The 15,721-nt window shown below is 37.8% G+C and overlaps 1 protein-coding gene across 1 annotated transcript; it reads left to right on the top strand.

Moving 5' to 3' along the window:
- The first annotated feature begins 75 nt into the window (after positions 1-75).
- On the top strand, positions 76-13,752 carry LOC139462547 (retinol dehydrogenase 7-like). The gene is made up of 6 exons (XM_071244358.1): positions 76-453; positions 3,789-3,915; positions 4,399-4,484; positions 5,481-5,663; positions 8,098-8,235; positions 9,479-13,752. Exons 1-6 carry the CDS (start codon positions 135-137, stop codon positions 9,814-9,816), a joined length of 1,191 nt encoding a protein of 396 aa, XP_071100459.1. The 5' UTR covers positions 76-134; the 3' UTR covers positions 9,817-13,752.
- Positions 13,753-15,721: the final 1,969 nt, after the last annotated feature.

Below are 15,721 nucleotides of genomic sequence, written 5' to 3'. Positions count from 1 at the left end.
AAAACCCTCCCCCATTCCAGCCAATCAACTTGCTCGTAACGTCAACGCGCCACACACTTGTTGTAAAATGGCGGCGAGATGATAGATGCAGAATGTGGACAGTATCTGACTGAATCTGAAAAATTAGCGACCTTATGGATCTTGATGACTACGTGACAATGGACGTAACGAGTGAATTTACTCATGACGACATTGTCGTCTACTCAGTCCTTTACTCGAGCGTCACGGTGGTGTTTGCAATGGCAGTTCTCTCGAAATTCCTGACTAACGAATTCCGCTTTGGGTTCAGGTCGTTTCTGAGTCTAGTAGTTTTATTTTTAGGAGAACCTTTATGTCAATTTCTAGTGAAAGGCCCAGGAGGTGTAGTTACATTTGCTGTAGGATGCCTCTTTGTTTACTCGATTCTACCCGCCAGTCATCTCCCCGTCGGCAACAAGGCCGTATTTGTCACAGGTAAGCCAATTGAAGTTACCTTTTGCATCAGTGAGAAGAAAAATATCTTGTTAGCATCTGTTTCCAAGACCTTGAAACGCATATGGGAATTTTCCCAGATGAGATCATGTGACTATCTGCTGATGTGATCTGCCTCCAGGGTCAACTGTTACTTACATTTGGAGATAATGAGGTACTATAGTACCAATCATATTACTGCCATAATCAGTTTAAGTTGAGATACATCTACTGGTCACCGACAAGTCATCGCCATTTTTCTTGTTATTTTTTAAATATTCCATGTACAAAGTTACCTCTGCCTATATTTCTGTCCGTGGAAAAAGTTTCAGTAGATTTCTCTTGTAACGCGACGATAGGGAATCTAAACGGTGGAAATAGAAATTTCACGTCGGACAGCTGTACCAGTTGTTGCGATCATGCCACATGATCAGGCACACTGCTTCAGTTACAAAAAAATTACATTTTCTATGTTCTTTGGTATCGCATTCAATTTTTATGTTCATTACAATTAATAAGAAATGCTTTTATCAAGTTGTCGTCTGCAAACTAACGTAAACCATCACCTATCCTCAGCACTGTGGCCATTGGATTTCGCAGGATGTACAGGGTTATGCATTTTCAGATAAATAGTTCAACTTTTAGAATTGTATTTTGGAGAAGAAATGACAGACGCATCGTAAGGTATGATAGAACTGAATATGCATCATCATGTTGTCAGATTTTGTTTATGTGTGAAATAGCATGATTAGTCACTGTCCTCATGCCTTTTCTAAAGTTGTATTTGAGCAAGGTGGTTTTTAATAATTCCTCACAAGACTCGTTTTTTTCGTAATTATTTTTATAAATAATTCTCTCTTCTGATGAAAATGAGCAACAAAAAAAACCGAGATGCAATCACATGCACACTATCACAGGGTGTTGGCAATAACTGAAATGACTAATTTAAAAATAACTTGTCGTGACTGAAATTGAATACTTCACGTGAGTAGACACAGAAATTAATAACTTGATTGACAGTTGGTGTGCTGTTTTCTTGATCACCCGTTTTTTCGGATTTTCAATTAACCATAATAACCACACTCATCGTCTGCGACAATTACCGTTTTGATAGCTTCATGCAGCACTGCGGGGATTCAGTTACGTTAAATAATTTTAGTGTGCAGTGCATTGAGTTTACAAACTTCTGACATATGTAAACTTGACAGCATCATGGCAAAATACTTTTCAGTCTTTGCACAGCAAGATACGATCATACCACTGAAAGTTTTGAGTGAAAACGATGATAAGAGCAAAGTTGGATCTAATAATAGTGATTTTGAAAGAATTATCACCATGCAATTTTCATATATTCATTTATTTGTTGAAAGTTGGAAGAGACAAAAATTAAGGAGCGACTGGTAATTTTTAGAGTTACCGGAACTGTCAGTTTCAAGAGCCAGCGGGAACACTGGTAAAGACATGGAGAAACTATACATGCCTTTGACATTCGAAAGTAAATCAAAACTGGTTGCTATGAACATGAAGAAAAGAAAATTTTCAAAGAAAAGCTAACGAAGTGTTCATGGCTTTTATCATGTTTATACAATTCCAATGCTGTGACTTGTAGTTAACGTTCTTGGCTACCTACAATATTGGCAGGACTTCTTGATTTTACCAGTGGCTACCTGGAGAAAAGTATTTGTAGCTTTATCACGTTTATGGCCACTTGGTAATATATTAAACTTTGAGGCATATTTTGATATGTTGTTGGAGATTCACCTGAGACCATGAAGAACCATTCACAATTTTTCATTAAAAACATGTGTACATTATGTTTTTATTAGAATCATTTTTATTTCGGTGTTTAGGCCAGAGACCCCTTTGCTTTAAATATTATGTACACCATAATAATGTTGATAAACAAAACTAACTGCTCATGCTAATAACTGCAGTGAATAACTTGGACATTTGGTAATCAAAGTGCTTTGTATGAAACTGAGAAATTTTCTCTGTTTAATTTGAATGATCGTTAACCATATTAACCACAGTTTTCAATTGATATGTATCACCAAGATCACTGCAGGGCTCAACATTGAGGCTGATTTGGTATCATTTGTCTGTTAAAATTCACTTTGTCGACTGAAGTAGCAATAGCAGTCGCCACACAACTCCAAACATTAAAATAAGTATGTGAATTTACAATTATCAGAGTCCTGGGTAAATCCCTGGTTTTATGCCACACAGTGTACCCGTCTCGGGAATCGAATCTGGGTCTTTGGCGTGACGAGCGAATGCTTTAACCACAAGGCTACCCGTCCGCCCCTTTCACATCTGGTCTGCATGCAAGTTCTTTATGTCTACCCTAACAGGCAATCATGCGTTCAGAAGAACAACAACTTTCATATGTAGCACTCCTTATATCAAAGTTGTGAACTTTTCCCTGGTCAAGTAAACAGTCAAATTTGCCCTGAGTAATGACCAAAAGTAGTGTTTTCTTCTAAACCTCTCTTTTACTGCACACAAGTTTTGCTTTGATGTTGATGAATCAGTTCTTCCATGTCTATGGCTTTTCACACCAAGAATAAAGAATTTATCATTTCTAGGCCATAATCAAAGGAAATCTCACGTTTTGAACAGCCAGTCTGACCTGCCATGACAATCTTACAATAAGTTGCGCAATGTGGGCTACATGGTACGCTGATCAGCCAGTCACAGAGTGTATCCTTAAGTGCAATCGAAATCAGAACAAGGAAGTACACAATGCACTGCCATCAGTTGGGCTGGTCATATTGCGATGTCTACTCTTTTTGAAAATGATATTCAGTACTTGTTACACATGTTACAAGTGTTTTATCAATAGTGACTAAAGGTTTTCTCAATTTTAGGTTGTCTATGGGCAACTGAAGCTGGTGTTTTTTTATCTCTCCATCCCACATATTAACGAGTCAGGCAAGTGGGGCATTGTTTTTTTTTTATATATGTTCTGAAATGAGCTGTGGACAGGCTGGATATGACAAATTACTGTCTACCCCTGCCAGGACTGCCAATGTCCAATTCCCCTTTAACTGTTAAATCAATATATCTTGCAATGCACATAATACAGCACTGTCACTGAATTTTTTGTGCTACATTTGTACAGGCTATGCTCATCCCTATTTCAAGGGGCGTTGATGTAGCATAGTGGTTAGAGCAGTCTCTTGTGACATCAAAGGTCCGGGTTTGATTCCCCACATGGGTACAGTGTGTGGAGCCCATTTCTGGTGTCTCCCGCCATTATATTGCTGGAATTTTGCTAAAGTGGCGTAAAACCGTACTCAAACCTATTTCAACATGTTAAAAGGGTGTACTTGTTTCAGGTTGTGACAGTGGGTTTGGAAATGCCTTGGTGAAAAAATTGGATAGTATTGGCATGCGGGTGTTTGCAGGGTGTTTGGACAGCTACAGCCCTGGTTCAATAGAGCTCAGAAACAAATGCTCTCAGAGGTAAGTCATAAATATAGCATTTTGTACTGTCATTTGTCAGTGGCATGATTGCTGATCCTTGCAAGTATTTGAGAGCAGAATGGATCTCAAGTACCCAATGCTTGTAAAAATTGATTGAGAGGGCAGTCTGTTGGTGATCATGTGTGACCTGGCTGATTGTCTGTTTTAATGGTTTTGCTCATCCAGACTGGCACATGAAAACGTTTCGGTGCACATGCACTCTTTGAAAGTTGTACTCTCTGTGTTTAAAAATCCTCCAAATGAGCCCGATGAGCTGAGAAAAACGTGCTGAAAAGGATGTTTTTCTGCAGGCCAAAGTGATATAGTTGCAATCGTAATCTGGACATTCGTTAAACAAGATGAAGTTTCACTGTACTTGTATTTGTATCGTTACATGTCTTCATGATTCAAATCATGCTGGCGTTGTTTGTGTCAGTATAGTAGAATGATTGTAATAGAGTACCTGTGTTACCATGGTTACAGAGTACATATTCTCCAGCTGGATGTGACAAAGGAGAAGGACATCGAAGCTGCAGCTGATTACATCCAGACTCAGGTGGGAGAAGAAGGTATGTATCACAGCCATGGCAGTATAAACCATTGTAAACTGCATCATCAATACCACAGGATTGGATTTTTTTTTAGATTGTTCCAACTCTATGACGAAGGTCTGAAAATAGTCGTGTCTAGTCCAGACAATCCAGTGATTGATAACATGAGCATTGATCTATGCAATCAGGATATGATGAAATGCATCAACCAAGTCAGTGAGCCTGACCACCAGATCCCGTTAGTCGCCTATAACGACAGGCATGGGTTGATTAAGACCAAGTCAAACTTGGATCTTCACTCGGGTGAGCTTGTTTGAGAATTATGGGTAATTTTTGTAATTTCTCAATCAGAGCCTGATTTTGAATTGGATTTACGAACCAATTAGTTGCAGTGCACAGATATGTTGTAGCTGTAAAATTATTGAATGCTTGACAGGGATAAACATGCCACTTAGTCTGTTAGCATGGTTAGTCCGAGACTAGTGATAAACCTGAGGGACTACTTGGTTTCTCCCCCCAAATCTACATCATCTAGTTATTTTGACACTGGACCACTGGTCTGGAATGTGTTTACTAGTTGAATATGATCATGGTGTCTTTCCCACCTTGATATTTCTGTTTTTGTACCAGGCCTTAGCAAAATCTTAAAATTTTATATAAAGTCTTGATTCATTGATCATTTAGATACTCTGTCATGGCTGATAGAATAGATTTCTAATTATGTTATTTCTTTAGCATGTTTAGCATGTTTAGATTCCTGTCTTACTTTCAGGTAATGTGTTTGCCCGAAAGACTGGAGCAATAGTATGGAAATATGTCTTATGAGAAGTTGAGATAATCATGGAAATGTCACAGTGCCATTGTCTCATGATTCCATGCATCAGGCACCATGTCAACACAGAAAGAAAATGGCAGTTGCTACCTGGAGATGGAGATGTCTTGCTGACATATGTCTAGCCCTGCACATGTACATGATGATTGCGAGTGTATGTTTTACTGTGGTTGTTGTTCCAGGTCTCTGGGGAGTGGTCAACAATGCTGGGGTGTGGTACTTCTCCGAACTTGAGATGACCTCAGAAAAGGTTATACGGCGTGTGATGGATGTCAATTTATTTGGTGCTGTCCGAGTAACAAAATCTGTTCTTCCTATGATCCGACAAGCAAAAGGACGTATTGTCAACGTTTCAAGCTTACTTGGTTTGTATATTTTCACTATCCACTTCTTCAGCTGGCATAAAAGTACAAGAAAGTAGCAGTCTGCGACTTAGCTACTACACTGAAACGAGTGTCTAGTAAAATTTAGTTTGGTCTAGTAAGCATGGTAAGATCAGGAAAATATTCCAGTTTCAAATTACTATTTTTTTTTTCGTCTGGATGTAAATCTTAATTTATTGTGTTTTGAAGATTTTTAGAGAAACTTTCAAAGACTTTTTATTATAGTATTCTATATAATTGATTTATGTTGATAGCGATAGTTTGAAATATACACTGCTTTTCATATAGGTTATGTTCATATTTTGATGTGTGGGAGTTGGAGTTTTCATAAAGCAAGTTTTTTAACAATAGTTTGGTAGAACATTTCAACATGTTCAAAAGCATCCAATCTGATATGCCCTTTTAATGGAATAGCTTGGTGTCAGTGATGACTGCACTTAACGTGGGATGATCCTATCAGCTGTAACACAGATAGCTCACAGCTAATAACCAGCTGTTGCAATGAACACATGGTGTCCTTCACACATACACAAATCAGTTTCTATTAATGTGGATGCAACATGTGTTCATTTTAAACTAGAATTTGTATGTGACTGTGCACTGTTAATCTCATCTTAACCTAACTATGTTACTAGAAATAGACCTGGAACGTTACATGTTTACTAGCTAGAATACTGATCGATGCTCATGGTGTCTGTCACTGGATTGTGTTTATTATTTACAGACCATCGTCAGAGGTACAGATAAGCAGCGCATTTGCGTAAAATCCTTTCACCCCCCCACCCCACCCCCTAAAATAATAATATATATTCAAAACCCAATAACTTTCAATTAACTTGCGTACATAAATGCATGCATTAAATGAAAAACTCAAATGCATGAAAACAGCATGCGTAAATACCCAATGAAGTTTTTTCAGCAAGCGTACAAAGGAGCTGATTTCCAAAAGACAATTATGAGCTAATTTACTTTCCGAGTCAAGCCTCTATTTTTGGAACAGTTATATACATCATTGTTCATCTAAAACATTATTTCATTTGTTTCAAATCTTAAAATATTCACTAATTTTGGGAAAAACCCAATAGAGTGATGAAGAGATGAGTAAAAACATTTTGGTTACCCAATGAAAAGTCTAATTACCCAATCCCTAGAGTAAAAACTCAAATGCTCAAAAAGTTATCTGGAGCTCTGCACCGTGGTAAAGATTAAGTAACAAACACACTGAACTCTAGCCTGAATGATGCTACCGTAATATACTAGCCCTCCAGATACCCCATTCGGCAAACTGCTTCGGGCCAAGAGGCTAGTGTGACTTTCTGTCTCTACCCTGTGGGGATCCTGTGGCAACCTTTGTTACTAGCGTAGACAAGTTCACAATCCAACGTGATCATGGTTATATGGCTGGAATTTTTTTCAACTTATTGAATGCATCAAAATACATGTATTAATATAATACCAACATTACTTAATCCAGTGTTGATCTAATCTCCTGCAAATGCCTGTTGTTATCCCTATATTTCTAGTTTCTTAAAATCCTGGACACTAATGTCCTTGACACTAAATCAGTCTGCATCTAATTCTTTAGCCACTTGGCCGCTGCCAGACAAGTAAAATTCTACTAGGTCAAGTAAGCTCAGCTAATAATAACACTAAATTCTACTAGGTCTAGTAAGCTCAGCTAATAATAACACTAAATTCTACTAAAAATGATGCTAAGAAGCATGTTGGGGGAAATAATCTCGAAAGTTTTTATCATAGACTGCTAATGCTGTGTTATGCTGAGTCCAGTTTTAGTTTCCTGCCATCTTACAGTCCCCTGTTTTTATCATAGACTGCTAATACTGTGTTGTGCTGAGTCCAGTTTTAGTTTCCTGCCATCTTACAGTCCCCTATTTTTATCATAGACTGCTAATACTGTGTTGTGCTGAGTCCAGTTTTAGTTTCCTGCCATCTTACAGTCCCCTGTTTTTATCATAGACTGCTAATACTGTGTTGTGCTGAGTCCAGTTTTAGTTTCCTGTCATCTTACAGTCCCCTGTTTTTATCATAGACTGCTAATGCTGTGTTGTGCTGAGTCCAGTTTTAGTTTCCTGTCATCTTACAGTCCCCTGTTTTTATCATAGACTGCTAATGCTGTGTTATGCTGAGTCCAGTTTTAGTTTCCTGTCATCTTACAGTCCCCTGTTTTTATCATAGACTGCTAATGCTGTGTTGTGCTGAGTCCAGTTTTAGTTTCTTGTCATCTTACAGTCCCCTGTTTTTATCATAGACTGCTAATACTGTGTTGTGCTGAGTCCAGTTTTAGTTTCCTGTCATCTTACAGTCCCCTGTTTTTATCATAGACTGCTAATACTGTGTTGTGCTGAGTCCAGTTTTAGTTTCCTGCCATCTTACAGTCCCCTATTTTTTGCTTCAGGTCGCATCTCCATGGAAGGTAACGGTGCCTACAGTATGTCCAAACATGCGCTGGTGGCATACTCTGACACACTACGTCAAGAGATGAGGAAGTGGGGGGTCCATGTGGCTATTATAGAACCCACAGGATTTTTCACAGGTTTGTGCATATCAAGTGTATCATGTTATGGTTGATGTATAATTTCTCTGGAATTTTGCATAATGAAGTGTAGTTGAGTTAGTTTTACTAATTAACATCTTGTTCAGAATGGCCGGTGAAGTCCTTGCTAAGTTTATTTGTATGTTTTTTTACCGCTGCTCTCAGCAATAGTCAAGCTATATGACAGCGGTCTGTAAATATTTGAGTCTGGACCAGACAATCCAGTGATTGACAAAATGAACATCGAACCACATAGTTGGGATGCGATGACATGCATCAACCAAGTCAGCGAGTCTGACCACCTAATCTCATGAGTCGCCACTTTCGACAAGCATAGTTGCTTTTTACGGCTTTTAGGTTGTTGAAGAGCTCTTCTACCCCGGAATCTTCACGGTCCCTGAGACAGGGACATTCTGATGTTCTAAGGGAATGGTGATGCCTGTAGTATAGAGCTATGCTCTTGTCTATGTGGGATTCCTGGGTCAAAATAGGTCCCAAGCAAGACATGCAGATCAGGCGACCAAATGGACCGGGTGGTCAGACTCGGTGACTTGGTTGATGGCCTGTCCTCATACCCCAATGGTGTGGATCGTTGCCCACAATATTGATCACTGGATTGTCTGGTCCAGATTCGAATATTTACAGATCACCATCATTCAGATGGAATAATTCTAAGTTCAACGTTAAACAACAAACTAACAAACAAACTGAACCAGATGGCCAATACTGTCACAGTCCACTCCCAGAGTACATTCAATATATATTTATCACTATGTTAACCCAGATGTGTCGAACTGGATGTGCCAAATTCCCAGTTGTCTCCATTTCAATTTATAGTCCCAAGAGTATTTTCAAGTGTATCTGACAGAATGGGTTTTAAGGTTGAGATACCATGCTGCAGTACAACATTAATACCCCACTCAGACACAGTATACTGACTCAAGAACTGACCTGTCCTTGTTTTAGCCCTTTTTTTCCGAGCGCCAGACAGGGTAACAGCAAGTACCATCTTTTAACATGTTTTGGTATGACATGGCCAGGGATCGAACCAGGACCTTTCACTCTACCACTAGGCCATGGAGGCAGTCTTCAGCATTTGTGCCGACGCCCACTTTCTCTTTGTCTGCTAGGTTAGAATGTTTGAAGATATTGGTGGTGATAGTATTTATTGGAATTCCCCATGTAAATAGTTAGATCAACCTATGTATGTCCGCCATTCAGGACTATTTCTATTTTCCCCCAGGTAACATGCAGGAACATGTTATCAAGAGCCGGAGAGATGAAGTTTGGAATTCTCTAGACGAAAAGACTCGTGACACATATGGGCAAGATTATCTTTACTCCACATATTCTCATATTCTGGCATCAGCTCAGCGATACCCTGCCGACCTGACCCCTGTCACACGCTGCATGCGTAGCGGACTTTTATCAAAGCGTCCCCGAGAGCGCTACCCCTGCGGCACTGGCGCCGACATCATGTTGAACATATACCCACTCCTTCCTGTCTGGGTGGCAGACAAAGTGTCGCGAGCCATCGGCATTTTCCCTCGGACATTACAGCCCACTGGACTACAGGAATGAGTGGAAACAAATCATACAAGTGCTACTTTTGTTGTGATATGTTTTTCAACATATCAACATTTGTTAAAACTGCCATTTATGAAATGTTAGTGATAAGTTCCCCTTGTGTCACAGTCATGTAAGCAAAATTTGCTGAAAGGAAATATTTTTAGTTCTTGAGGATAAAAGATCTTGCATGAAGGCACTTTCATGTTTATGAAAGTGCTGCTGGATTTACATATTATCTAGACATTGATGTGGGAGGCAAAAGAAGCAACCAAAAACAGGCTGAGTTGGAGTTCAAGTGAAGACCACTTAATATAACTTTGACCAAGGTGAAAGTGATTGCTGAGATTCAGTTGTATCTAGTGTTTCAGCTTATAAACCTTAAGGTAATTATCTTTGAAAGTATTTAGTAATGGAAGATAGAGCAAAATTTCATATTAATGATCTTTCTACCTAGGGCAATGCTGGAGTATTTCAGTCAGAAATTGTGAATAATTTTAGCTATTATGTGTTTATCGAGTCTCAATGATTTTGTCTTTTGATACTTCGTAGACAGGGTCTAGAAATGTTATTTCTTTACTTTTGATGCTGCTGCTAGCAAAGATTTATGAAATCAATTGTGAACGCGCTGAATAAATTTTGAACTGCTAAGCCACTTATGCTTGCACAACATAGCTTTGGGAAGCTGCAATTGAGACACAAGGGGAGATAACTCTGTACTCGTCCACCTGTTAATGGTTCATCCAATGTTATAAGTTATTGTCATAAGTCATGTATGTATGCGTGTGAGTTTACTTGGAGTGTTTGGACCATAGCTAACTTATTCATAGGAATCCAACCTTTAAACATTAACTTTATTCGCATTGTTCAGTGAGACATTGTTCTGTATTAATGACTGTGTCAAGCTTAAGATATCATCTCTCATGCCCAGACATAATGAAGACAAGCTGTGTATATTGTAAAACCACTTTAATGTGGGATTGCTTCATTGTATATATGTTTCAATATTCTAGATATTTATGTTTACATTATATTTTTTGTTGTCTTAAGCAAGTTAAGCTGAAATGAATTATGTTACGGTTGTAACCAAATATCATGATTAAATCACATAAATTTATGTCTCTTCTGCTGCTTGCATTCTGATCATCACCCTTTCATTTAAAATAAAACATTTTTGGTTCCGAAGCAATGTTTTACTGGCTAATCATCCCATTATTGTGTTGCGAAAAACTTTTTCAACTAAACTTTTAAAGCCAAAATAACAACCTATTTATACAAGTGCAGTGGCATCGATCTCAGTTGAATAGATCTGCCAATAACAAATTGTTGTGCAATTCTTAATTACAATACTTACTGGTTCTTCACAATTTTAAACCACGGAAATTATTGGAGTATCAAATATCAGTTATGGTTATTAGATCATAAGAATTGATTGCTATGGACATTTTTAACAGAATTTTATTTTTTAATTGTCACAGTAACTTGAGTAAGACATTTGTTTTGAATCATTAGCTGCTCCTAATCAATGATATGCCTGCAATTGTTTCCTGAATTTTTCAGTTTTTGCACTGCCCTTTTTACTATGATTATTTGACATATCGTTATCATGAAATTGGCATCATGACACAAGGTCCAGAGAACTCCCTAGTTATGTTTTGCTGTTGTGTTTCATGTTAAGTGTGAGAAGTTGTACACATGCTGTGTAGTGGACTACTTGACACTCAAGCAGGTTGTTATAGGATATATATCATGTTATATACTGATTGAAATGAATATGCTATCATGGGTTCCCAGCCTTGTCCACCAGAATGCGTTGGAAACAATGCACACAAACACATCTCAACATTTGATTCCGACATGTTGGATTTGTATACTTGCTATTTCGAATGTACTGACAGTAAAGCTTTTTTGCGTATATTTTTCATTGTTCCCTTAGTCGTTTCCATCAGTATATTCCTAATAACTCACTTGTAAGCTGCCTGCTTTGGAAATGTTTTGTATGTTGCTAATTTTGTTTGCATGAAGCATTCTGTAGCTGTATAACGTACAGGTTTGGAGCGGATTATACTGGAAATATATTTTGTAAAGGTTTACATGCATTAAGAGGTTTTCTCCCTTGAAGTTCCTGTCTTTAAACTGAATTAAGTATTAAGTATAATTTGCATGTTTAGAAACGCATTTATCAGTATTTATTTAAAGTGATCAACAGTAGGCCTTTTTGTTTCATGTTTGCAAACTCCATCCCAAACTGAAGTGTCATTTCTAGTTTATCTCAATACTTGTGATGCCCATACGGAAATACCTGATGCAATTCTCTAGTCATTACCATGGTTTGCATTATGAATATCATTAGTTGTAACCATGGCAACAAGTAGGTCATACACATCATTATGTAATGATCTTTGTTGGGAAATGGAAAGCAGAATGTGAACTTCGAGGGCAAACATATCGGGGTTCATAAAAATCATATGTGTCCTAGGGTCATATCATGTCGCCAGACAACAGTGTATTGTTTCCGTCATCCAGACGGCATTGTTGATGTCACATGAATCTCATTGTGACGTGGGGTGGGAATGATGTCACAATAGAAACGACGTCGTACCTGAAGATTGTTGACGTCATTCTACAAATTGTAGTTCAGCTGTTGTTACGACTTAAAGGTAAACGACTTACACTTAAAGGTAAACACTAAATTCTGTCTCTGAATGTAGATATCTTCTTTGGTAATATATCAGACAGTAATTTCGCGTTCATGTCATAGTATGTTTACGCCACTCGTGCCTAAATTCCTGTATTTCCCTCGCTCTCACTCATGAAATAACGGAATTTAGACACTCGTGGCATAAACATAGTATGACATGAACTAATATAATATACCAACTGGAATAGCAAAGGAGACAGAAGGATAAGGGACCTTCTTTGGCACAGTATCTGCATAATTTAAGAATGGAGCAAAACTGTTAGAAATTGTAATGAAAGTTATCAAACTTTTTCAATGTCTGGGACAAAACATGATCTGTATTATTAATTAACTTGCAGTGTAATAATGTCCTCCTGTCTCTGCAGATTTGTTATTATCATACATGGTCAAGGCTGATACGCCTTAATTAGGTCATGGTTAGAGGCGACTAACAGGATCGTATGATCAGGCTGGCTGACATGGTTGATGAATGTCATCGATCCCAATTGTGTGGATCGATGCTCTTGATGTCAATCACTGGATTGTCTGGCCCAGACTCGATTATTTACAGACTGCGTAATATCTGGAATATTGCTGAGTGCGGCGTTAAACAACAAACAACAACAATATAATAATAATAATTAAGGTTAGCCCAGTGGACAAAGTATTTGCTCGTCAGACCGAAGGCCCTGGTTCAATTCCTCACATGGGTACAATGAGTGAAGCTCATTTCTGGTGTCCCCTGCCGTGATGTTGCTGGAATTGCTAAAAAAGCGGTGTAAAACCATATTCACTCACTGTCTCACTCACACATGAAAATATACATGATATAGGCAGGGTTCTTATTATTTGAAATTTCATCCATTGAATCACTTGATTGCCTACTTCCTGCCTATCCATTCTTCATGCTTGCTAAATTCATGGTTCATGTGATAAATATTGATTTTTGAACTTCAGGATATTAATTATTTCTGGAATGACAAACCAGATTTTTTGTCACTGTAAAACATGGTAGACAGTTTCGGAATTGATGCTATATCCTTTTGTTCTTCAAAATCAATATTTCAGAGGAAAAGGATGTGCTACTATGATGATACAGCATTGATCCTACACTGCTTTAGTTACTCTGTATTGCGATACAGGTTATGATATGATGCATTGATTTATTAGGGATTTATCCTGAAAGGACTAACCCAAGAAAATTCTCAATTCAGAGAAGATACCAGAATGTGTTTATGATCTTTCTAAAAGAAGTTGAGGACCATCTGATTCTTTCAAATAATTGATGTAAGTAAGTGTATAACTACAGTTTATCGACATGGCCAATTAAAAATAAGCAATATGAAAGAATCAGGTGGACCTTAACTTTATTTTAGTAGTATATATCATAATCTTTGAATTACCATACAATAAACAATTACAATCTAATGACAATGGATTGGTGTTGTGATCCTTGCTGTGATACATAGGTGATCATCATGATAGTATTCCACTATCGATACAGCAGCCGTTGCTTACGTTAATGTCAGATTGGCATCCTCTTATTGCAGTGCATCGTATCAAGCTTGTATTGCAGTAGACACTCTCACAATCAATAGCATTTTTCCTTTTTTGCTTGAATCCATAACTGGAATGCTTCACTGCAATAAAATCAGACATCATTGATAAATCTTTTCTTGTGATTCTTTTCTTGCAGTCTTCACAATCATGCTTCAATATGATTAACACTCTGGCAACCTGCTTTTATGTTGAAACAAGTTTACTCATGGAAAGTCATCATTATTTGGGTGATTTAAAACAAACTGTGTGGACGTTTTTCAAAGAATGGTCCGGTTTTCTTTAGTTTTGTCCAGTTTTAATACATCTGGTTTGAATATTGTATGAATAGCAAGATTTTCTGGATTATACAGAAGAGTTATCTTTCCTTGCTTTAACTGTTCCACCTTGGCTGGTTTTGCAATAGTTTTATTTCTGAAAAAAGAAGAAGAAGAAAACGTACAAAGTACAACATTATCTGTCAGTAATATGCTCGAGATCGAAATGTCACTGAAGCAAAAAACCAGAAGTTATCCATAAAGTTGTACATTTTCTTATTTACTCAACAACTTCCAGAATGGCAATAAAAAACTCTGGTAATTTTGAAAACAAGATATAAGTTTTTTCAATTTATCATTAACGTTATATGTACCAGGTGTATATTAGCTCAACTATTGTAATCATCTTGTGAAAGACTAGTAGTGCCCATACAATGATGGCTTGTCCTTCCTGTCATCCACCATGACATGGCTTCCTGTTGGTAGCCTTGACAGGTATCAAAGTCCATGTTCCAGTCTGCAAGATCTCTCATGACTCCAACTGTTGCTAATGACATGACACAGCATTATCTGGCTGAAGACATTGCCACCTGTCTGCACACCGCTTGACTGCCATTTTCTGTCAGTAACCAGGTAGTAATCATGGTAATCAGTGGTAATAGGGGATGTAGTAGACTAGAGCTCCAGATAACTTTTTTGATCAATTGAGTTTTTACTCGAAGGTTTCTGTCTTAATTGGGTTATTACATTTTTCATTGGGTGACCAATATTTTTTTTCTCATCTCTTCATCACTCTATTGGGTTTTTACCAAAATGAGTAAACATTTTAAGTTTTCAAACAAATGAAATAATATTTTGGTTTTCGAAATGTTGTTTCAATGTTGTTTTATAAATGTGACACAAACTGCAGCTCATCACAAGTATTTCACCCTTATTTAAAAAAATAAGCAATGATGGTTCGTTAACTAACTCTGGTCATTGGTGTCAGAATAGTATTCTGTGTCGTCTTCTGCACCGATTTTCTTCCCCAGTAAATGGAACCTGCCATTCCCAGCTTATCTGTTGCTCTGGTAGACATTGTATACATATACTATTGAGATCACTCGACTGTGTGTTTCAGAGTAGCCATTTTCTCCCTTAGTACCCTTAGTATTCTTCGTCATCCAGAAAATCAAGTGTTGATTATGACCGAGTGTAGTGTATTGAGGTTCGGGAAGGTTAAGTCTGAGGTGAAACCCACCAAATGGGGCCAATATGAAGGTGGTCAGATGCCACACACATGTTAACAGTTGAGCATATCCAAAAGGAGGTCTGTTATGTTTGGTACAATCTCAAAGAAATGTGTATGTTTGGGAAAACTGAAGATGGGGGTCGACTATTTTTTTGGCTTTCAATTATTCAGGATGAGCGCTTTAGAAAAAGCCTC

This window comes from Haliotis cracherodii, unplaced genomic scaffold (assembly GCF_022045235.1).
Source record: "Haliotis cracherodii isolate W230 unplaced genomic scaffold, xgHalCrac1.p SCAF_15, whole genome shotgun sequence".
Taxonomy (NCBI): domain Eukaryota; kingdom Metazoa; phylum Mollusca; class Gastropoda; order Lepetellida; family Haliotidae; genus Haliotis; species Haliotis cracherodii.
The sequence above is the reverse complement of the archived record's forward strand: the minus strand, read 5'-3'. Positions and strand labels throughout refer to the sequence as shown.

Excerpts from the sequence above, each read along its gene's own strand:
- LOC139462547 (XM_071244358.1), top strand. The coding sequence starts at position 135 with ATGGATCTTGATGACTACGTGACAATGGACGTAACGAGTGAATTTACT. Across the intron at positions 454-3,788 it reads CAAGGCCGTATTTGTCACAG|GTTGTGACAGTGGGTTTGGA; the intron begins GTAAGCCAATTG and ends TACTTGTTTCAG. Across the intron at positions 3,916-4,398 it reads AGAAACAAATGCTCTCAGAG|AGTACATATTCTCCAGCTGG; the intron begins GTAAGTCATAAA and ends CCATGGTTACAG.